The sequence below is a fragment of the Prionailurus bengalensis genome, chromosome D2 (genome assembly GCF_016509475.1).
Source record: "Prionailurus bengalensis isolate Pbe53 chromosome D2, Fcat_Pben_1.1_paternal_pri, whole genome shotgun sequence".
NCBI classification, from domain to species: domain Eukaryota; kingdom Metazoa; phylum Chordata; class Mammalia; order Carnivora; family Felidae; genus Prionailurus; species Prionailurus bengalensis.
The window spans coordinates 45,777,291-45,800,275 of record NC_057351.1 but is presented as its reverse complement, the minus strand read 5'-3'; the positions used below and the strand labels follow the sequence as shown (position 1 = coordinate 45,800,275).

General features: G+C 49.7%; 1 protein-coding gene across 2 annotated transcripts in view; it reads left to right on the top strand.

The window, feature by feature from the left end:
• FRMPD2 (FERM and PDZ domain containing 2) overlaps window positions 1-22,985 on the top strand; it is an 87,423-nt gene that overhangs the window by 934 nt on the left and 63,504 nt on the right. For both annotated transcript variants that reach the window (XM_043596809.1, XM_043596808.1), the window contains exons 2-11: window positions 1,520-1,677; window positions 6,118-6,183; window positions 8,596-8,787; window positions 10,339-10,471; window positions 11,142-11,229; window positions 13,247-13,382; window positions 15,283-15,354; window positions 17,441-17,615; window positions 20,951-21,101; window positions 21,773-21,911. In XM_043596809.1, the coding sequence (XP_043452744.1) occupies window positions 1,520-1,677; window positions 6,118-6,183; window positions 8,596-8,787; window positions 10,339-10,471; window positions 11,142-11,229; window positions 13,247-13,382; window positions 15,283-15,354; window positions 17,441-17,615; window positions 20,951-21,101; window positions 21,773-21,911 (1,310 nt within the window). The remainder of the gene's footprint in view (window positions 1-1,519; window positions 1,678-6,117; window positions 6,184-8,595; window positions 8,788-10,338; window positions 10,472-11,141; window positions 11,230-13,246; window positions 13,383-15,282; window positions 15,355-17,440; window positions 17,616-20,950; window positions 21,102-21,772; window positions 21,912-22,985) is intronic.

The window sequence follows — 22,985 nt, the reverse complement described above, 5'->3', positions numbered from 1 at the left end:
TTGAACGCAAAGCTTCCCAAGCCATCTCTGACTGCTGCTTCTCAGATCTGTTATCAGTCCAAAGCATTAGATCAAGTAGTCAAATGACACCTGCCTACGGAGTTGCCCTGGGAAGGCAGGCCTGTCTCTCGGACCCATGGCATGCAGCAGAGTTGACAAAAGGCCTTGCTTCTAGGGAGCTTCTAGTGGCTGCAGCTATATGGGCCTCTCCCAACACCTGGACAGTCTGAGCATAAGGGACAGGAGGCAGGGGGCTGCCCTGCTGACACTCCCATATTGTCTCCTGCCAGATGGTGTATCACCTGTGCCCCATCAGGGGCTAGAACCCACACGCTAGGTGGTCTAAAGAGCGGGAGGGAGGTTAATATAAAGAATTATTAAATTCCAACAGAAGAGTAATTGTAAGATATGGTTCCCCAGGACTGAGGGAAGTACCAGTGAGGGACAAACTTGGAAGGGAAGCTCCTTCCCCAGATCGGGGTTCAGATTTGCTGGAATTGCTGTGCTTGGAGCCCACGATGAAGGCGAAGTTCGCTGCTTTGCGGGGCCAGAAGGGTCTGGCGTTCACTGGACAAGCGGGGCACAGGAATAGCCACCAGGGGCGAGGGTGACCCTCTAGATGGAGGAGGGCAGCGGGGAGACATAACTTCCGGAGCTAGTGCTGCCAGGAGGCCTGGAGCCCGCGGCGTCTGTGCAGAAGCAGTGATCACTTGGGGCCGGGAGGTGCGTGCTGGACCACGGGTTCTTTGTCAGGGCAGAGCGTCACCAAGTGTCCTCCCGCCCGCGCTCTGAGACCCAAAACAGCAGGAGGGCCCCGCCTCCCGCCATGTCTCTCTAGCGCCCTCTACTGAGAAAGCTGCATGTCGCACTCGCTGTAAAGGAGAGCTTGCTTCAGGGAGCAGGTATTGAAAGGTGAATTTGGAGCTGCGAAGCCTTACGTTAATAACTGGAACAAAGGCTGAGCACGCACACTCACATGTCAGCTCCGAAGTCACCCGCGAGACCGCAGCCGAGGCTCCCCACACATGAGTGAGACCACATGAGCAATCAGGCGGGTCCCAGTGTGGGAAGATAAAGGAGGCTGCTGTGCACCTCTACCTTCATTCAGTTTCACCCTCCCCGTGATTCTTCACTCCCTCCTCCCTGCCCCAGGTGTCGGTTCCGGGATGGGGGAGGGGAGACTGATGAACCCCTACAGTACGCCCAGAAGACCAGCTGCCTTGGTCCCAGGCTTGGCTCCAAAGAACTCAGACTTGGGCTTATTTCCAAGTGGACCTCTGACCTTGAGACGCTTGGGGCACTGAGGAATTTGGATGCAGGTGGCTGGTTTCCTGGCCACCACTGTGGTCGCCCTTGGTAACACGTGGTCTTGTGCACGCATGTATCTGGGTTGTATCCACTTCATGTTTCCCTGGGCATTGCTCAGTCCATCCCAGGGGCACCTGCTGGTCGCAGTCCTACAACTGGCCCTCCGGACAGTGGTCATGTCTCTGTACTCCCATCATGGCCTTGTTTTCAGATTCCTCGGACTATGTGGTCTGTCCCTGGTCAGCCCTGCTGTCTGCAGCTGGAAGTCTTTCTTTCCAGAACCACATTTCTCACATAGAGGCTGCTCCTTTCAAGGCCCCTGAACTGCTACAGGAACAGAGTGACGATGAACAGCCCGACGCATCTCAGGTAAGTTGTGGGGCATCTCTGTGGCACCTTTGGGCCTGTCCCGGGGAAAGGCCTGGTCCTAGGACCTTGGATCTGTCCTGGGGGTGGCATCCCCAGCTTCCAGTTTAGCCCCGAGGAATACTGAGGCAGAATGGATTTAAAGAATATTATTCCCAGGCTTTTTTTTTTTTTTTTTTTTTGCCAGTCTTTTAGTTATTCGATGAAGACAGGTCACCTTCTCTGAGCTTCAATTTCTACACCTGTAAAATGGGGTTAATTTGACTTAGTCTATCAGATTATTATAAATATTCAAAAAGAAGTGTTGGAAAAGTTGTGGGTACATGGTCTGAGCCATGGGTACCCGTGGCAGCATGTAGCAAAACCCTAAAATGTCCCCAACCAGGAGTTGATCCTAAGGTAGGAGTAAAGACTGATTTAACTGCAGTAATGTTTATTGTTGTATTGTTGACATTAGTGATAAACTGGAAACAATGTCCAGTAAATAAGATAGCATTAAAATGAGGCTGTGGGGGCTTATTTAATGGCTTGAAAAGAACCTAAATATATGCATGTATAATGTGACCCTAGTTTAATAAACACACACACACACACACACACACACACACACACACAGGGGAGAGAGAGAGTTCTAAAAATATATACACCAAGGTGCCTGCAGTGATTATTTCTGGGTGGCAACATCAGTGGTAATTTTAGTTTTTTCACAGACTTGTTTTGCTTCTGGATAGCAAAAGGTCTAGTAAACATTATATTCAATTTTTAAAAGAAGAAATTCTTTTTTTAAATGTTTATTTACTTTTGAGAGAGAGAGAGAGAGAAAGAGAGTAAGGAGGGCAGGGGCCGGGGGAGGGGCGGGGGGACAGAGGATCCGAAGTGGGGTCTGCACTGTCAGCAGCGAGCCCCATGTGGGGATCAAACTCATGAACCACGAGAGCATAACCTGAGCTGAAGTCGGATGCTTAACCGACTGAGCCACCCAGGCGCCCCATAAGAAGAAAATCTAAGGAGAAAGTGGTGTAAGGCAGGCACCCAGCCCTCAGGGCATAGTGGGCTCTTAATCAGCGAGTTCTGCTTCTTCTTGCCATCCTTTCAGGAGAGAAGTACAGCCTGGAAATTCCGCCTCTCTTGGAAGGAGAAGGCGTCCTGGAACGGAGGCTGCTTTTCCTTCGGGCTCAGATAACAGGGGCTTGGGGGCTTCCAGGGTTGGTTTATGTGGGCCCACGTGTCTCCAAGTCAGATCACGATAGCGAAAGCATCAAGTTCCCCATTGCAGTGGCCCTGACTCTGTCACCCACAGGCAGACACCCAGCACCCCGAGCCCCTCTACTCTTCCCTGCACTGACAGAATCTCAGGGATAAATCCCTGGACCCCTGTGTTAGATACAGATGTGGGTGCCTCTCAGTCCCTTTGTTTGGGTCTCTCTGGTGGTGCCTCCTACAGTCTGGAGTCAGCTGACATGCCACAGCTGGAGCCAGGGGATCTGACTTTCTTTTATTTTCTTTATAATTTTTTTAAACATTTTATTTATTTTTGAGAGACAGAGCACAAGTGGGGGAGGGGCAGAGAAAGAATGAGACACAGAATCCGAAGCAGGCTCCAGGCTCTGAGCTGTCAGCACAGAGCCCGATGTGGGGCTCCAACTCACAAACTGTGAGATCATGACCTGAGCCCAAGTTGGACGCTTAACCGACTGAGCCACCCAGGCACCCCAGGGGGATCTGACCTTCTGAGCAGCCACTAGAGGGGCGCATGCTGATGCACCCCAGAAATGCAGGGACTTAGCTTCCTGGGGGCTGAATTGTGGCAAACTGGTGCTTAGTAGGCCAGGTCACCTGGCCATTACCCCTCTTAACACATCCCTACCATTCAGTTCTGTTAATTGCTCTTCTCTTCCGTCCACTGCAGGCTCCTCTCTGCATCCAACTTGGCTCAGGTCCTGTGGGAGGTGAGGTGAGCAGTCAGGAAAGTGGTCTCAGCAGAGGCTGTGCTCACAATCTTCCCCCAGCTCTGGGCTCCGTCCTGAGCTTTGGAGGATGTATGCCGACTCCTCTCCTCAGACCAATATCCAGCTCTCCCAGCACACAGAGACATTTTTCCCACTGCTTGGCGAGTTCCAGTGCAGGTGGAAGGTGTGCGCTGGTCTCTAACTATGAGTCACTCAAGCCACTATCACCCCATCCTGTGCTCATGGCAGACATCAACAATCGATCATGCTGTTCTTTCCCGTGGCACCAGGAGTTGCATTCAAAACTGTCACCACCCTTCTCCAGGCAGCATATACTAAGGGGCTGGATTTGGGATTTGGGAGGAAGCCTGTTGTCACTTTGGCCTTAGGCACCACCAAGGGTACTTAGAGCATTTGGAATCCAGGTCAGTTCCCCAGTGTGGACGGTGCCTCTGGCAGTGCTCAGGGCACGGCTCTAGCATCTGCTCTCAAGACCATTTCTCCAGAGGTGAGGATGAAATCTGTGAACTTGTCTGCAGGTGTCTAGTCACGTTCCTCAGAGGGCTGGTTGATTGGGTTGGGGATATAAGGTCAGAGAGACAATTGGCACGTGTGATACTGGACACATGCTCTTGACCTAGGGATGCCAGAAGCCAAAACCAAAGTCACTTGTACTTAACTGAGTGGATGGCTCAAATAAGCGTGTATTTTCCACATACTATGTTTTATGAATTCAGCGTGTCCCTTCTGAAGTTCTCAAAAGTCATTTCCCGTGATCCTAAGGGGAATGTGCCTTGTCAATTACAGTAGAAGCCCCACAACAATAACAGATTGACATTGATTGGAAACTTAGTATAATCCAGAAGCAACATAGCCAAGGCTCCGGTGCCTGGCTTTAGGTCTTCTTTGGGAAAGTTCCCAAAGTTGCCTTTGCGTCGCCTCTTCTGTATAATGGAGACAATTAAAATACCAACCTCACAGGATGGTGGTGAGGACCGAATGAGTTAATGTAAGTAAAAGGCTTGGAGCAGAGCTTGGCATGTAAGTGCTCCACGTCTGATAATGATAAACAATTTTCATGACCATTTGCAGGTTCTTTTTACTCAATCCTCATGAGTATTCAGGTAGAATACTCACTTTATTATTATTATTTTCTTTTTATTATTAAAACAATTTTTTAATGTTTATTTTGAAAGCAAGAGAGACAGAGTGTGAGCGGGAGATGGGCAGAGAAAGGAGACCAGAATCTGAAGCAGACTCCAGGCTCTGAGCTGTCAGCACAGAACCTGATGGGGGGCTCAAACCCACGAACCGGGAGAGCATGACCTGAGCCAAAGTCAGACACTTAACCGACTGAGCCACCCAGGTGCCCCAGAATCCTCATTTTGAAGATGAAGGAAGTGAGGGTGGAGAAGTCAGATAATGTTCTTCTATTTCATCTTGTTTTCTGACAGGCGATGCTTTTAAAGCAGGCTGTCCCAGGGGCGCCTGCGTGGCTCAGTCGGTTAAGCGGCCGACTTCGGCTCAGGTCATGATCTCGTGGTCTGTGAGTTCAAGCCCCGCATCGGGCTCTGTGCTGACAGCTCAGAGCCTGGACCCTGTTTCAGATTCTGTGTCTCCCTCTCTCTGACCCTCCCCCGTTCATACTCTGTCTCTCTCTGTCTCAAAAATAAGTAAACGTTAAAAAAAAATTTTTAAAGCAGGCTGTCCCATAGTGTGACACGTGCAGATGGTTTCAGCTATGCGCCATCAGAAAGCCTAAAGTCCAGCGGCTTGCACCACAGATAGAGTTATTATTTGCTTCACCAGGAGTCTTGGGATTGGTCGGCGGCTCAGTAAATGTCATCGAGGATCCAGGCTGTGTATTTACATTCTACCCTTTTTAGCTGCTGGTCTTTTTTCTTTTTTTTAATTTTTTTTCAACGTTTATTTATTTTTGGGACAGAGAGAGACAGAGCATGAACGGGGGAGGGGCAGAGAGAGAGGGAGACACAGAATCGGAAACAGGCTCCAGGCTCTGAGCCATCGGCCCAGAGCCCGACGCGGGGCTCGAACTCACGGACCGCGAGATCGTGACCTGGCTGAAGTCGGACGCTTAACCGACTGCGCCACCCAGGCGCCCCGAGCTGCTGGTCTTTTTTCTGGTGCCTGTTGCCTCATGGTCCCAAGATGGCAGCTATGATCCATATATATTGTCAGCATTCGAGGCAAAATTGAGGAAAAAGTGGGACCATGGACTGTGTTCTTATTGTCAGTAAAGCAAAAGCTTTCTCAAAAGCCCCTTAACAGACTCCCCTTGCGTCTCTTGCCAAAGTCGCTGTGGTTTTAAGCCGCTAGAGTGGGAGACGGGAAGTTCACGGGAGTTGCAGGTGGTGGGGGGGCTAGCCGGCCAACACTGTCTGCCGCACATGGAAATGGAATCGTGTTTTGTTTGCAGGACTATGGAATACCAGAGGTGACCGAAATCTAATCTTGTGCTTTTTCTCTTGAGCAGGTGCACGTCTATTCTTTAGGAATGACTCTCTACTGGTCAGCAGGCTTTCATGTCCCACAAAATCAGGTCTGTAAACAAGGTACTCAAAGTCTTGCCAGGTCATGTCTTTGGATTTAAGGAGCAGTTTTCTTCAGGACAGGGACCACTTCTCTTGAGCTCTGTGTCACCACTCCGTCCTCCTGGTTTCTAGGAAGGCATTGCCAACGGGTTACAGAAGTGTTCCCGCTGAGTTTAGAAACCACCGCAGAATGCTACTCAACATGGCCATCCAGGCAGCCACGATTTAGGGTTGGCAAGCAAAATAAGACTTATCCGCTCAGAGGAAGTGGCAAACTAGAGGATTTTATAGATGCAGATTTATAAAACAGGCTTTAAAGCAGCCGTTCCTGACGTGAGATGCTTTCCTGAAAAAGGGTTCTGTGCTCAATTGATTTGGGAAAATGCTCCCTCTATTACCTTCCTCTTCAAGATTTTGCAGAGTAATTTATTAAAGACTCCAAGAAAGCTTAAAGCATAGAAAAATTTTAAACTTTTATCACAGCACTGTATAAAACTTTGGACTACAGAGTATGTGTGTTTGTGTGTGTGTGCAAATTTTCATCTCACACTATAAGAATTTCTTAGACCAGGGTAACAAGAGCCAGAGAATTCTCCTCTTCCTTCTTTTTTTCCTTCCTTCCTTCCTTCCTTCCTTCCTTCCTTCCCTCCTTCCCTCCTTCCCTCTTCTTTCCTCCCTCCCTTCCTTTCTCCCTCCCTCCCTTCCTTCTATCTCACCTTTGTCTCTCTAATTCAACACCCCAGTGTTTCCTGGTGCTTTGTATTCTCATCCCTCCTCGTGTGATATCCTTCTTACCTTCCCACTCTACTCATGGGGTTAGATTCCACTTCTCAGCAGGGCATACCTGGAGCCCCAAATTGGGCTCTTAGTAGCTCTGGTTCCCCTCTGGAGCTCTTCCATAATCAGGGCCAGTTTCACGGGCGTGTGGCCTGTGTAATCGAATAGTGCCCTGCGCTTACAAGGGCCCGTGCTTGATGTAATGCTCTGATGTCACCGTCTTGAAATTCTTAAAAGTTTTGAACAAGGGGCCCTGTGTTGTCATTTTCCCCTGGGCTCTGTCCTGCCCACAGTGCCCTTCTTTTCAGACATGCCATCCTTACTATATACTGCTCCTTCTATCTGCGGTTCCTCCCCCCACTTTTCTCCTGGTTAACACCAGTGTGCTTTTTGAGATTTAGTTCAAGTTCTTTCCCCCAGCTCCTCGTTCCCTCCCCAGGTTGGGTTAGACCTTTTCCTCTGTGTTATCACCATGTCTGTGCTTCCCAAGACTTGAGTCCTTATCTCTCTCTCTCTTTTTAATGTTTATTTATTTTTTAGAGAGAGAGAGAGAGAGAGAGTGCAAGCAAGAGAGGGGCAGAGAGAGAGGGAGACACAGAATCGGAAGCAGTCTCCAGGCTCTGAGTTGTCAGCACAGAGCCCGAAGCGGGGCTCAAACCTACAAACTGTGAGATCATGACCTGAACTGAAGTTGGATGCTTAATTGACTGACCACCCAGGCGTCCCAGTCCTTGTCTCTTTCGGTGACCATATTTCTCATCAGACTGTGAAGTCTTTGAAGACAGGGACTGTCTCCCACTTTGTAGTTCAGGCATTGGGATTTGCTGTATGAGTCCAGAACGCAGCATCCCTCTTACACATGGAGATGGGAATTCACAACTGATGCTCCATGGCAGGAAATGGTAGGGCAGCCCTTACCTCGAAAATGACTCACGGTATGGGTGAGCGGGACAAAAAGCCTGATTTTGAGTACTTTCCCAATATAAATGGTGGCTACTTGAATGCACAAGGGAAATGCTTAAGCAAATAGTTTTTCTTTTGCTTCATGGCTGCATGTGACATAAAGTTCAACCAGTGATTATTGACCTTGTGTTGACCATTGGAAATGCCCAAGGATGAAAAGGCACAGCCCTTATGTTTCTGGAGCTCACATTCTAGGGGAAAGGCCCAGTGAGATCCACCTAAATAATTCGAGAAGTAATTTGGCAGAAAGTAATTGAGGAAGTAATTTGAGAAGTAATTGCATTTGAGAAGTAATCGAGAAATAATTTGACAGGTTACCCAGGTGGGTGTGAGTTGAAGGCTGATCCCTGGTTTGATGTGTGTACTTGGCATGGGTGGATGCCCACTTTGTCAAGCACCTATTTTTCATAAGTATTCCAAGCACAGGTTTGTGCTCTCTGGGTACCAAAGAACATTCCAGACTAGAAAGGAGCAAACTTCACACAGCTGGCATAGAGATCATTGCTCTGCATTTTGTGGCCTCGGTGATATATCTTGTGTCTGTCCCCAAACGCTCCAGAAGGAGCAGGTGTCTGTCTAGTGGTAATGAGATCATCTGTTTCCATTAGTCCCCACCGCACACCCGACAAGGTATTGGGCTCAGCTGTCCAGGCTTCTCATGCAGCCCCTCTTCTCTCCAGCCTCTGCAGCTCCGTGAGCCCTTGAGCTCCATTCTGCTGACCATGTGTGAAGACCAGCCTCGCAGGCGGCTCCCCTTGCAGTCAGTTCTGGAAGCTTGTCGGGTTCATTGGGAAGAAGTGGCCGTATACCCAACCTCTGCCGGTCTCCACGTTAGACGGCTGGCTGGCTTGGTTCTGGGCACCATCTCGGAGGTCAGTGTAGATCTGCGCTTCTCAACCTAGGAGCCACTAGCTAGGGGGAGCTATTGACATTTACATTAGCTAAATTATAGTTAATTGAAATGCAAGTAAAATCTTCAGCTCCTCGGTCATACCTACCACGTTTCAAGTGCTCAGTAGCCACATGCAGCTGCTGATGACCATCCTGGACACGGAAGATCTAGAACAATCCCAGCCTTGCAGTTCTGTTGGGCAGTGCTGGTAAAGACGGTTGAGCAAGCCCAGATTTCTAATGTGGCTGAGATTCTTGGAATCTTTCAAAGAAGCTCTTTACACAAAAACAATGACATTACATGTTTGTAATCCGTGAGTCAGGTCACCTGTCAAAATTCAACTAGGCTTCATGCAAGGAACTTTCCCTGACTGTGCCTACAGTCCCTGGTCCCTCCCTCCCTCTGCTATCTTGTGTCTGCAGAGGGTCTCCCTGCTGCACTTGTCACATTTGCTGCCCCGTGTGCTCCCCACCGCCTAGTAAGAGGCTGGCACATAGTAGGCATTTGGCTTACATGGGGTTCCCTCCAAACAAAGCCAGAAATGGTGATGCTTATGCATGTTATTTATTGGGTAAGTGCCCGTAGGAGAGCGGGAGTGATGGAGGGAAGACAGGATGGGAAATAAGCCCAGCCAGAAGGTGGTCTCAGGTGGAGACAGCCTCCACCTGACCGCACAGGGGTGGAGTGGGGATTCTGGGGCAGAAATTACTTCGGCATTGGCCCCCTTGAGGCCGGGGCAGTGCTGGGACTGGGGAGAGGCAAGCGAGGTGCCTGTGATAGAAATGCAAGGAGGTCTGCATTTCAGAGGAACCGGAGAGAGGCAGGGCTGGAGACTGGCCTGGCGCCTGTGCACCAGTCCAGGGGGCTGGTTGGAGAACTGAGACCAAGACTAACACAGGGGCAGTGTGGATGGAGAGGAGGGGACTGCTGGGGTGGATGCTGTCCACAGTCAATCAGAAAATGCCTGTTCTGTCTTGTCCTCCTTCTTGGATCCCTTCTTTCTTGGCATCTGAACATGTTGCCCCTATTCATTGAGCCGGAGGAGCTACAATGAAGCATAAAGCACACAGTAAGGTCGGTGGGGTGGGGTGGGGGCAGACAGGTAAGCAAGCAAACGTGATATGATGTGTCATAGAAGGAGATGCGAGTGATGTGATGAGGGAAAGTGACAAAAGGACACTTCCCTCTGCCTTGAGGGCAGAAGTGGAGAGCTTTGAAAGTACAAAGAACACAGTTCTGGGTCTTTAAGGCACAGAGAAGCTTAGCAGGGAGACCCTAGCCAGTCGGGGGAGCACATGAGCAAAGGCACGGCTGTGCTTGAGTGCGCTGATATGGGGGGAGGGGAGTGAATTACCTCTAGGGCGCATGTGGGTGGTGGGGTCCGGAGCACATTCTGGTTGCCACTGTTAGGCTCTCACTGTGTGGACAGATACTTCTGAACTGACTTAATCTGACAGCCAGTCTGTATGTGTCTATATAAATGTCCCCTCTTGACTTTGGGGTGTGGATGTGTGATGCACTTGACCTTCAGGTGGAGAGGAGACTCATGGAAGAAAGCTCCTTGGCGCAGCAGGACAGAAGCTGCCTGCTCAGGCATAGGCTGCATCAGGCGAGCTGCGAGAACACAACAGTATGGGCCCTGGAGCGTCTGCACCCCTGCAGAGGTGGGTATGGTGCCCCGAGACTCCCACGCTACTGTTTCCCGCCCCGAGTGGGCCGGATGTCCGTGCCGCGGTGGCAGAGAAAACCCGGGCAAGCTCCCCTCTTCCAGAGAGCCCCCACAGGGAAGGGGCTGGGTCCTGAGGAAAGCTTCACCTGGAGCTATAATTTTGTGTGATATAAATCACACATAAATTTTTTTTGTATTGAGTTTTAACTGTCCCAGCTGATAAGAACACATTTCAACACACAACATAACGGAAGACTTTCTTTTCGTTAGTTTCTAGGTGGAGCAAAAGGAAAAGCAATCTGTAAAAGATTGTTTCTGTTGTTGCTGTAGGCGTGTCCAAGGAATGGTTTTTAGAATAATCTTGTCTCTACTCTTCAACTGAATCGGAGGTTTTTAAAAAAATTAATACTACTGTTTTCTGTCCCTAAAACAAGGTACTCTTTGCCACTAGGTTTTATTCTCCCCCTCAAAAAAAAAAAAAAAAAAAAAAAAAAACCTCCTCTGAACCCCCTTTAGCTGTCATTTCCATTTCTCATGTGAGCAAATAGACTCAGAGAGGGTAAATAAGTCACACAGCCTGTAAGTCATGCTGCTGATATCCACTTGATTCAAGAGAGCCATGCTCTTTGCCTCTTCTCATGCCCTGTACCGTGCTGTTTGGTTAGTTTCAGAGAGAAGCACAGAGACCCAGAGCTCCCTGGAGCCCGGTCTGAGCACCTCAGCACCCAGTCACCATAGCCTCTCTGTTAGCAGGTAAGCAGTAAGGTGTCCAGGGGGTGGGCCATCCGTGTGGGGACCGCTGTGTCTTGCTTCTTTACTGATTACTGATACAAAACCCTTTGCTTCTCCAGAAAAAGCTGACCCTATTCCATTGGCAGGTGAAAAAAAACACACATTTAAGCAGATATGCAGCCAAGGTGATGAGGGGCCTGATGGCAGGTGTGCTTTTGGGCCGTTCTGTCTCCCCTGGGAACCAAGTTCACCCTTCCATGTTGTGATTTTCTGTTGCCCCATGAGGCAGCATAGCAAACAACCACAAAACACGCTGTCTGAAGATAATGGTTTATTTAGCTCTTGATTATGGGAGTTGGGAATTCAGACTGTGCTCCGCTGGGAGGTTCTTCTGGACTCTGCCAGATGCCTTTGTGATTGGCTGCAGCCTGGCTAGTCAGCCTCACTTCTGGGGGTGGCTGGCTGTTATCTGGGGGCGCCCTGGCTCTTCACCAGCAGGCTTGCCCGGGGATTGTTCTCATGACAATGGCAGAGTTGAGAAAAAGAGGGAGGGAGGGAGGAAGGAATAGAGAAAGGGAAGGAGGAAAGGACAGAGGGACAGAGAGATGCAAAGGACAGGGGTCAGGGAGAAGCGGTTGGTTTGGGGATGAATGTAATGTAGATGCTTAAATCTGCTCGAAACCACATGAGACGATATCCTCCTGCATCTGGAACATTAGGAATTTTGTAACTTGGGTATTTATTTTTTTATGTATTGATTTGTTGTCCTTCCATGATTTGGCCAAGGGCTGTGGCAGTACTTGATGTCCAATACAGAGCTGGGTCTTGACAGGATGCAGTCGAGTTCACCTTACAGTGATTTTTCCTGCTATTTAAAACTCTATTTTTGGGGCGCCTGGGTGGCTCACTCGGTTAAGCGTCTGACTTCGGCTCAGGTCATGATCTCACGGTCCGTGGGTTCGAGCCCCACATCGGGCTCTGTGCTGACAGCTCAGAGCCTGGAGCCTGCTTCAGATTCTGTGTCTCTCTCTCTGTCTCTGACCCTCCCCCGTTCATGCTATGTCTCTCTCTGTCTCAAAAATAAATACACATTAAAAAAAAAAAAACCTCTGTTTTCTATTTGCCCAATGAAAATAGCTTTTTTTTTTTTATGATGCTGGAAACAATGTGTCTATTTTATTTCCAAAATATTTTGTTCCTTTAAATTTTTCTAATTTTGTGTGTGTGTGAGAGAGAGAGAGAGAGAAGAGAGAGACCAAGCTGGGGAGGGGCAGAGAGAGAGGGAGACACAGAATCCAGAGCTGGCTCCAAGCTCTGAGCTGTCAGCACAGAGCCCGACATGGGGATCAAACTCCCGAACCGTGAGATCACGACCTGAGCCGAAGTTGGACGCTTAACCGACTGAGCCACCCAGGCTCCCCTACTTCCAAAACATTTTGAACGATATATAAAATTCTTTTTTCTTGAAACACTTCCTTTATCTTTTCAAATGTTAATTTATTTTTGAGAGAGAGAGAGAGCGTGTGTGTGCTTGTGTGGTGGAGGGGCAGAAGTTCTGAAGCAGGCTCTGCGCTGACAGCCGAGAGCTGATAGGGGGCTCGAACTCACGAACTGTGAGATCGCACCCTGAGCCAAAGTCAGACACTCAACCTACTGAACCACCCAGGCGCCCCTGAACAATATATTAAATTCTAAGCAGGAAAGTCAGAGCCTCCTGCGATCCCATTACCTGTGTCAGGGTGTTCAGGAGCTGGCGTCACAGGACCTGCCTGTCCTGAGCACAGTGAGCCAAAGCAGGGTCTTGGAGGTGGGGAAGAAGTGGACTGTGGCCTTGCACCTCAGACCCCGCCCCGCTCCTTCCCTATGCAGCCCTAGCTGCCTCATTGGAAAAGTGGACATGGTAATTTCTCCCATAGGCGTGGGGCCAAGGCTAAGTGCGAACACACCCTGTCCAGCTGAGCACCTGCACGTATGGGCTTTGACTGTTGGAGGCTGTTTCCTTTGTTAATCATCTCTCCCCTTCTTGACCACTGGCCAGTGCTCTTCCAATTGAAGTTCCCCCAAATCTTCAGGAGGGACCGCGGCTCAGCTCCAGCACCGCTCTGTCTGTGGCAGCAGAAATCTCACAGCCGGCAACTCCTTCTCAAAGGGCTTTTCTGCAAAGGAAAGGAAAGGTGAGCAAAAGGGGACCGGAGGATGTTCTCCAGAGAGGTGTGAATGGGGACCTGTGTGTGGCTGACACAGTAGTTGAAAGTGGGCAGGTTCCTCTGGGGGGTGGGGTGGCCAGGCCCCCTGCGCTGAGATTTGCAGAACTAAACTAAAATAAACTTTACAGTTGCAATCCGGGCGATAGGTGTTTACTGAGTGGCCTTGCTGTGGTAAGTGCTGTGTAGGATAGAAGGTTGAAGTAGCCAGGTCCAGCTGTTCAGGAAAGTTGACTGCCATCAATGTGGGGTAATGGCAAAACAAGGCATATGAAATAAGAGAGCTGACAAGGCCGAATGTACTTGGAAGGGGGCCTTGTGAGCAGGCAAAACGCAGGAGCAAAGGTTTGGGTAAGCAGAAAGGGAAGGGAGATTCTCCATTCTGCTTGGTACACAGGGTAATAGGGTTTGGGCAAGTGTGAGGAGTAGAGGCTACAGGGTAGCCAGGCCAGGATGCCTTGGCCTTGACGTCCAGGTTGACAGGGGGGATGGATGTCCAGTGGTCCCTGCAGTGTGCTCATGCCTCCGGGAACAGTGTCTCCTTGCAGGCAGGCCGGTCTCTCCTGAGGGTCCAGCTTACTAAGCCTGCGCTGGAGGGTGAGATCAGGGGTGGTCCAGGGTGCACCTTCTGCCGGACACAGCCCTGGAACCAGCCACTTGTGGTGGTTAGAAGAGAAGCACCCCTGTTCCTTGAATGACACGGCATGAGCTGAAAAATTGTCCTAATAATCACACAAGCCCTCAGTGATCCCGAGGGGATCAGGGCCCCCTAGAGCAAGGACGAACCCTCGCTGGGCTGGCTGCTCGCTGAGGAGGCTGCCTTTGCCAGCCGTTCTGCCTGTGCATCTAGATCCCTTTGGGGATCAGACTCAGGTGCCCCCAGAAAACCTTTGTCTGTTGCAGAGAGATTTGCTTAAAGCTTTTTAATTCGACAGTAGTTGAGCCTAGAGCAGCTTCAGGACATCCTCCCCCTTGTGACTTTCAGCTCCCACACTCCCCGCCAGGCCCTGATGCCCTCAGAGGCCACTCGCAGGTTCTCATGAGCTTGGTTGGTGGGGGGGCGGGGGGGGGATGTAGACAGGGTCAAGGAGGCCTTTTTCACCTTCTTTGATTTTTCTTCATGATCACTCACTAAGGACGCTTCTACTGGAAACTTACAGGACACAAGTCACGTGCCAGCTGCCCTTTTGAGACAGAAGTCTTGTTGATTCTTTTGGGGAACACATTTGTGGGCCCACCCAATCCTAACACTCTCTGGTGTTAGATTTTGGCAAGTTTCTTAACCTCTTGGAGCCTCAATTTCCTGCCCAATGCGTCGAGAATAATCACCCCACAGGATGATGGCTAGGTCTAAACAGCGACGGTTATCAAAGTATTTCCCGGTCACAAGCGTGATACAAACAATGTGCAATTGGGAAGAGCTGTCCATGTACCTTAGTGACTCAACATGCAGAGCTAGGAAAATGTTTCCTCAAACTTAAATCTAAAGGTATTTTTACTTTAGAAAATCTCTTGCGTTTAATATCTATTTGTCTCATATAATGTGTTTTATGATTTTGATACATATAAAAGATTATGTAACGATGCGTGAATTATGAAACATATAACGAAGGAGACACCCACCATAAGAGCACTATACTCACCATTAAGACTTTGGCTTTGAAATGTCCAGCCTAGCTGGGGCCTCGGCCCAGTTGAGCCCCATTTCCCTGGAGTCTATTTCCTGCTGGCTGTGGGGAAGGGGGAATAGATAGGGGATGAGGGGAGATGAGCCCATGGGGGAGCCCAGTCCCAGAATCGGGAGGGGGGCCCAGATCCCTGGAATGTGACTTCTCTTCTGACCATGAGTGACTCCGAGTGTTTCCCACAGTTCTCCAGGCCGGAGTTCGTCTTGCTGGCTGGAGAGGCCCCAGTGACTGTGCACCTGCCTGGATCAATTGTGGTAACCTTTGGGTTGACTGGGCAGGGGTGGAGGGTGGGGAGGGAGCCACACTGCTGAGAAGGCCTGGAGGCTGACTGACCCCTGAGTGGGGTCTCAGGCTGGGAGGGCCCTGGGTGGGGGGGTGCTCACTCTCTCTTCCAGGCTCCTGCCAGAGCCCTCTGCCAAGTCCCACTCCTGCTTCCCGTCCTTCAGCACTTCCTCTTCTCCTTGAAGACGAGCCTTCTGCTACTTCCAGCTCATCCTGCTTGGCTTTCCAGATGCAGCTCAACTTTGTCGCCTTAATGAGTCAGGAAATATTGTTTGAGCATCTAGTCGGGGCCAGGCCCCACTCCAGAGCCCAGATCTATGTAATGTGAGCAAAATGGAGTCCTTTCCACCTGGAGCTTACATTCTAGCATATTCGTACTTGTCCATTTGCTGAGGTGGAAAAGTCAATCTCCTTTCCCTTAGCTCTGTTGCCCCAGCCCAGGGAAGACTGTGGGGCCCCAAGGGGTTCAGCCTCTGTCTGGAGGGGCACTCGGTGTCTGGATTGAGGGTGGGCGAGAGGCTTGTCCCTGCTGATATACACTCAAAGAGCTTTGATGATACTAGACCAGAGTGGGGACAGCCACTGCCATGCTCTGCTCCAAGATGTCTTAGAGGTATGTGTGCTTTACTGAGACCTTCCTGAGCCAGCCCCCTGCAGAGGAGGGGAGAGATAGGCTTCCTTGGAGAGTGGAAAGGGGCAGCGGGAGGGACAGGTTGGGCTGGGCTGGAGCACCAGGGTGTAAGGGAGTTTGCAGCCAGGACCTGTCCTGGCAGGTGGGCAGCAGAAGCTTCATTGTCCCATTGGGCCCCACTTAGAAAACACACGTTCAAAGGCACAACTATTAAGAATTTCAAGGGGGCCCTTGTAGAACATTAAACCCAAGCAGAGGGCCCTTCAGAGCACATGGGTGCCCCCACACCTCCTCAGAGTGTATTGTGTGATCAGCCCTGCCCAGGATCATGTAGGAACCCTTTCATACAGGGACGTCAGTTCCACACTGGCCCCTGGAATGTGGGGGCTGCCCCTGGGTGCCACAAGGGTTGGGATGTGGTCACAGGCATGGTCTCCATGACACTAAAGTCACGCATGTCAGTGTCCATATCCATGACTGTCCTCGAATGAGGACTTTCTGGATGGAGGTCTAGGCCAGACCCCTGGCTGGGCTTTGGACACAGGTGAGACTCAGCCTATGTCCTTAGAGAGGCCAGGGCTCTGAGCACAAGGTGCCATGGAAGTAGAAAAGGGAGTGGGTGGCTCTGCCCTCCAGGCCACAGACAAGGATTTTGAGCCAGACCTAAAAAACTGGTAGGAACCTGCCATGTGGGGAAGGAGAGGAGGAGTATTCTAAGCAGGGGACATTGCATGCAAAGACACAGGCAACAAGCCCATGTGGGGGCAGAATGATGGGTGGCTGAGTGGTGGCAGCTGTGGTCAGGGTGGGGCTGTGGTAGCAGATGAATCTAGAATTAATCTCAGCAGGGTGAAGAGAGAAGTCTGGCTGCTGCTTATCTTTGGATGTGGCTCTGCTGAGCAACTTCTTGGTTCAGAACAATCCCCTTAACTCCTATCTCCTCATTGGATCTGTGCCCACCCCTATTCTCTCTGCTGTGCACTGGGGGTGGGGGCTGGAGGAACAGATTCAGGGTGATTGACAGGCCTGGGACATATGATCCATGGATGAGGTCCCTGAGAAGCCTAAGCCCTTCTAGGAAGCGGAGCCCAAGGGGCAGCTGGGGTTTCAGCAAGGGGGAGACATCCACTGGATCCGCCTCCCAGCCTTTAGAGTCCCTGCAGAGCCTTATAGAATGCGGACTTGGGTCCAGTTCTGCCTCCTACTAATTCTGGCACCGTCCCTTCCTATGCTTGTCATCCCTTAGCTAGTATCTTTGAACCTCATTTTTCATCTACGGTATGGGAACCCTAACATGCTTATCTCATAAGGTGGTTTTTCATTAAGTGAGACAATGCGTATAAAGTGCTTAGCACAGTAGCTAGCCCACAGTCAAGACTCCGTGTCTTGTAAGTTATTGTTACAATTGATACTATTATCATTTTCAGACCAAAAAAGGGAAATCCTATTTGGCTCTCAGGGCCCTCTGTGTGGTGCTGTTGAGTGGGCAGTGTCTGGAGGTGAAATGTGACATTATGTCAACGGCAGGAGCTGTCTTCAGTGCTGTCATGTCTTTTGTCAACCTTGGGGAGCTCACCTACTTTGGCTTGGCTTACATGAAAGGTAAGCGTGTGTGCATAACCTACTGCTGGCCTGGTGCCTCACGTAACCCAGATACCTGGTTACCCGAACGCTCTTCCTTCTACGAAAATTGCTTGAGGCTGGGATGCCTCACCTTGCGCATTTAGACATCAGTTAGCATGGTGAAGCTTCAAGTGCTCATTGCAAAGTGTCAAGGGAGTGCAGGAGATTATAATGAAATCGTATATGTAAGAGGCTATGGGTTTCTGTGATTTGCTGGGTCTGGTTGATCTGGTTGATTAGTCTCGAAGCACTGATGCTAGATAAGTGAATGTTAAAAGCATCTCCATGTAGGGATGCCTGGGTGGCTCAGTCAGTTAAGCGTCCTACTCTTTTTTTTTTTTTAATTTTTAATCTTTTATTATCCATATTTGAAAGAGAGGGAGACAGAGCGTGAGCAGGGGAGGGACAGAAAGAGAGAGAGAGGAAGATACGGAATTCGAACCAGGCTCCAAGCTGTCAGTACAGAGCCTGGCGTGGGGCTCGAACCCACGAACCGTGAGATCGTGACCTGAGCCGAAGTAGGACGCTTAACTGACTGAGCCACCCAGGTGCTCAGGTCTTGATCTCAGGGTTGTGAGGTCTGGTCCCCCCGACTCTGGGCTCCACACTGAGCCTGGAGCCTACTTAAAAAAAAAAAAAAAAAAAAAAAAAAAAAGCAGTTCCATATAGATGGGAATGTAAAATGGTGCAGCCACTGCAGAAAGCAGCAGAGTGGTTTCTCAAAAAATTAAAAATAGATTTGTCACATGATCCAGCAATTCCACTTTTGCACACATGCCCAAAATAATTGAGAGCAGAGTCTTCAAGAGAGGTTTTTGCACCCATGTGTGTAGCAGCATTGTGTGCAGTAGCTAAACTGTGGAAGCACCCCCAAGTGTCCATTGGCAGATGAATGTGTAAGCAAAGAGTGGTATATACGTATGATAGAACATGATTCCACCTTAGAAGGGAAGGAAATTCTGACCTATGCTACAACACGGACGGACCTGGAGGATGCTGTGCTATGTGAAATAAAACAGTTGCAAAAAGACAAATATTGTATGACTCCAACTGGGGGAGGTACCGAGAAGAGGCAAAATGATAGAGACAGAAAGAATGGCGGTTGCCAGGGGCGGGGCGGAGGGGGAGTAGGGGGTGTGGTTTAATGGGTACAGGGTAGCAGTTCTAGGAGAATTCTGGAGGTGGGTGGTGAAGATAGCTGCATGGCAATGCGAATATACTTAACAGTACTGAACTGTACCTTCAACTGTGGTTAAGATGGTAAATTTTTTTATTATGTGTATTTTACCACAACAAGTTTTTTTTAATTTCCATCGAATCATAGAGGACTAACAGGAACTCAGCACCCCACCCAGGAGCCGTTAATGAAGATCTTCCCCTTTCCCAGTTCTGCCCAGTTCTTCCCTTTTACCAGCTCTGCCCTTCCATTAGGGACTCCTATTTCCAGCCATGCGATTATACCTTTGCTGTAGTTGACGCTCTCTAAGTGCTGTGTGGGAGAATGGAAAGGAGGTCGAGTTTGGATTATTTGGGCTCTCAGGTTCAATCCTGGCCAGCCCCTCTTGCTTAGGAATCATAATCTTGGTGTTTCTCTATTCTCCCATCCCCAGTGGGAGGGGCTCGGGAGCTTGTTGTGAGGTTGGTTAGTGTCCAATGGGGCGGGGGGGGGGGGGACAGGATGGGGTAGGGGGTGTCCTTTCCCCATACCTCTCCACAGACCTCCAAGAGACCCCTCTCCCAAGTAAAAGAACGAGCACGATATGCTTCGATGTGATGGACTGATGTTGACTCCATCTTTTGTAAAGTGTGAAAAGAAGAATCTTTAGGAAACACTGTATCTTTATTGATCTGTAACATGCAACTGAAAGAAAACCAGTGTGCTTGTTCTGAGTCCCAACCTTGTGTGTATCCTGGACTGTTTCTCCCCGGTCAGGTGTGTGTCCCAGACCCCTCCATGTGGGCATTCTTGAGCCGCTTAACTGGGATGTTCTGAGTAAAACGCTCAAAAGTCCCCAGTGTGGGGCTTGGAAATAAACCCACTGGGAGGGTTTGCTAGCTAAACAGTAATGGACACCTGTGTATCAACTGCGGAGAAGTGGCCCCAAGGGAAGGGTGAGTTGGTGTGAGTGGTCAGGTTCAGGAGCAAGGGCTGAGGGCAGAGGGGGCAGAGGTCTGGGCGCTGTGCGGTGAATGCTATTTTGTCTTCTCTGGAGACCTCCTTCCCTTTCTCCAGCGCACACAGCTTTTGAGAGAAAAGGCTCGTTATCCACTTAAAGGGTCTGCCTTCCAAAACTTGGCAGAACTCCTGTGCCTGAGGAACCTGCTGCAGTGTGCCTCTGGGCTGAGAGACTGACGCATGGAGAAGGGTGTGGGCAGAGCAGGGCTGGAGCAGGCCTGCGGGGGTCCCAGAGGGAGTGGGGGAGGGGATCAGGCTTCAAGTGAAGAGAGCAGAGGTGAGGAGGCAGTGCCTGCAGTGGCTGGGGCTGATTCACCGTCCCTCCTGGCCGTGTTGGAGGACAAACTCAGCAGGGGTTGAAGTCCTGAGCTTGGAGTGGAGTTTCCAAGCTGGCAACATCCAGGTCAGAAGGCAAAGATGACTCCACTTAAGCCCGGTCAGTTTGCTGGGGCTGCTAGAACAAAATACCATAGACTGGGGAGATTAAACAACAGATCTTTATTTCTCACAGTTCTGGAGACTGACAAGTCCAAGATCAGGGTTTGAGCTTTGTCAGGTTTGAGGTTCTGCTCCTGGCTTGCAGATGGCCACCTTCTCATGGTGTCCTTACGTGGCAGAGAAAGTGAGCCCTGGTCTCTTCCTTTTATTGCACTAATCCCATCATGGAGGCCCCATGATAAACCTAATTACCTTCCAGAGGCTCCCCATTCCCCCATTACATTGGGGGTAATAACTTTGGGGAGATACAGACATTCAGCCCATTTCATGCCCATGGCTGGGGAAGTTTAAGAATGGTCCAGTTGAGGCAGAGGGCCTGGCCCATGGCAAAGGGCAGAATAAATAGTCATTTCTTTGTTTTTGACTTTATCTCTATAGCTAAATAGATGGAAGGCAGCTATTAAGTGATATCTTCTCTGAGATAAATAATCACATTTCTCCTCTTGGCCTGAGTTCCTCTTCTTTGACTCTCTCCTCTCTGTTTCTGACTCCTGGCCCCTCCACAGACCCAGCAAAGGTCCTGTGGCAGCAGGTGTCCAGATGACTTGCTTTTCTCCTGTTTGACCCTTCTGGGCAGACCTCAGGGCTGTGGGTGTGAAGGGGTGGAGTCTGTCTGACAGCCCTTCCCTCTCTGTTTCAGACAAAGAGTTCTTTTTCTTGGACGATGAAACCAGGCTGTGCAAAATAGCCCCTGAAGGCTGGAGTGAGCAGCCCCAGAAGAAGACCTCCTCAAATACCTTCACACTCTTTCTGAGGATAAAGTTCTTTGTCAGTTGCTGTGCACAGCTCCAGTGAGTGCTCCAAAATTTTTCATTTGTTCCTTCAGGGACCTGTGTATGTGCTGGCTGATGTTAGAGATAATGGGTAACAAGTGCTTGGTGAATGGCAAATTACGCATAAATAACAACAGTCATTGTGGTCGATCTTGCTGGTTAGATTCCAATATGACAGAACAGGGGGAAATCAGTATTTGGGTCCCGGTCAAAATGAGAATTTGCCCTTTTGTTTCAAACGTGGTCCACTCAAAGCCAAAGTTCTCCCTTGACCCCAAAATGACCCTCCCCGAGCAGCAGATCAGGGTTGGAGGAAGGGGTTATGTGTGGCTTCGGAGTTGGGTAATTGCCTCTTTATTCCTTTGCTTCCTGAAAACAACATCTGAGCGTCAGTTTTCTCACTTGAACCACGGCAACAAACATCTCCGTGGGTGTTGTGTCAAGTGCTTGGCACACAGTAGCCCTCAACTTGTGGCAGGAGGCATGATGTGGGTAAAGGAGACCACACTCATCTTGCTGGCATCGCCCTCTGGGTTCTTTTAGCTTGCACCCCATCTTTTCTCCTTTCCCTGCTTCCCAGACTGAGAAACACTTCCCAACACTGCTTCCCAACACTGAGACCTCCGGTTTTAGTGTTCTTTCCCCCTCTCAGCATTCCAGTGACCCTTATTCCTGCGTCTCTTTCCCAGGAACAGCCAGGCAAGGCACCAATTTTATCTGCAGCTTCGGAAAGACATCCTGGAGGAGAAGCTGTACTGCAATGATGAGACGCTGCTGCAGCTGGCGGTCCTTGCCTTACAGGCTGAGTTTGGCAACTACCCCGAGGAGGTGAGGGTGGAAACCTGGGGCCTGTGGTGGGGTCATTGGAGAAGCAGTTATGGGAACTATTAGAAATGTGGAGACTGAGACTTTGAGAAGTTTTCAGCCTACCACTGAGACTGAGGTAAATGGCATCCATCCACTCACCCATCCATGCATCCATGCATGCATTCATGCATGCGTCCATGCATCCATCCATCCATCTATTCATCCTTCCATCCATCCATCCATCCACCCACCCACCCACCCACCCATCCATGCATCCATGCATGCGTCCATGCATCCATCCATCCATCCATCCATCCATCCATCCATCTGTTTATCCATCTATCCATCCACCCATCCACGCATCCATTCATCCATCGATGCACCCATATATCCATTTATGCATCCATGCATGTGTCCATCCATCCATCCATCCATCCACCCATCCATGCATCCATTCATCCATCCATGCATCCATATATCCATGCATGCATGCACGCATGCGTCCATGCATGCATGCGTCCATGCACGCATCCATCCATCCAACAAGCTTTCACTGAGTGCTTTGCTGGGCTTTGGGGGTACAAAGATGGACAAGTCAAGTGTCTACACTGTAATGTACTTCTAATTTGAGGTTTCTCCTAAAAATAATAATTTGCTAATTTATTGAGTTCCCATCCCCTTCATCATCACCAACAGGAAAAGACAACCTTTATTAAGAGATCACTCTGTACCTACCATTGACCTAGACTTTTCCCACAGTGTTAACTCACTCAATCCTCATAGCAACATTGTATTACTCACATTTTCTAGAAGAACAGTCTGAGACTCATTTGCTAGAAAATGGTAAAGTCTAAATTTGAGCTTAGGTGTGTCTGACTCCAAGGCCAGTGCTGAGTCTGCTGGAAACATTGCTTCTCAGAGCTTTACTCTTTTTGGCCAAACCCTTGTCCTTGCAGCAGAATCACACATATATTCCTTTGATTGATTTTGCCTATGATGGTCTCGTATTACAGTACTCAGGGAGTTAGTAGAGGCTACTGGCTATTTAATTTGCAGGTGCATCACAGCAAGGAGGGATGATGTTAAGCGATTTAC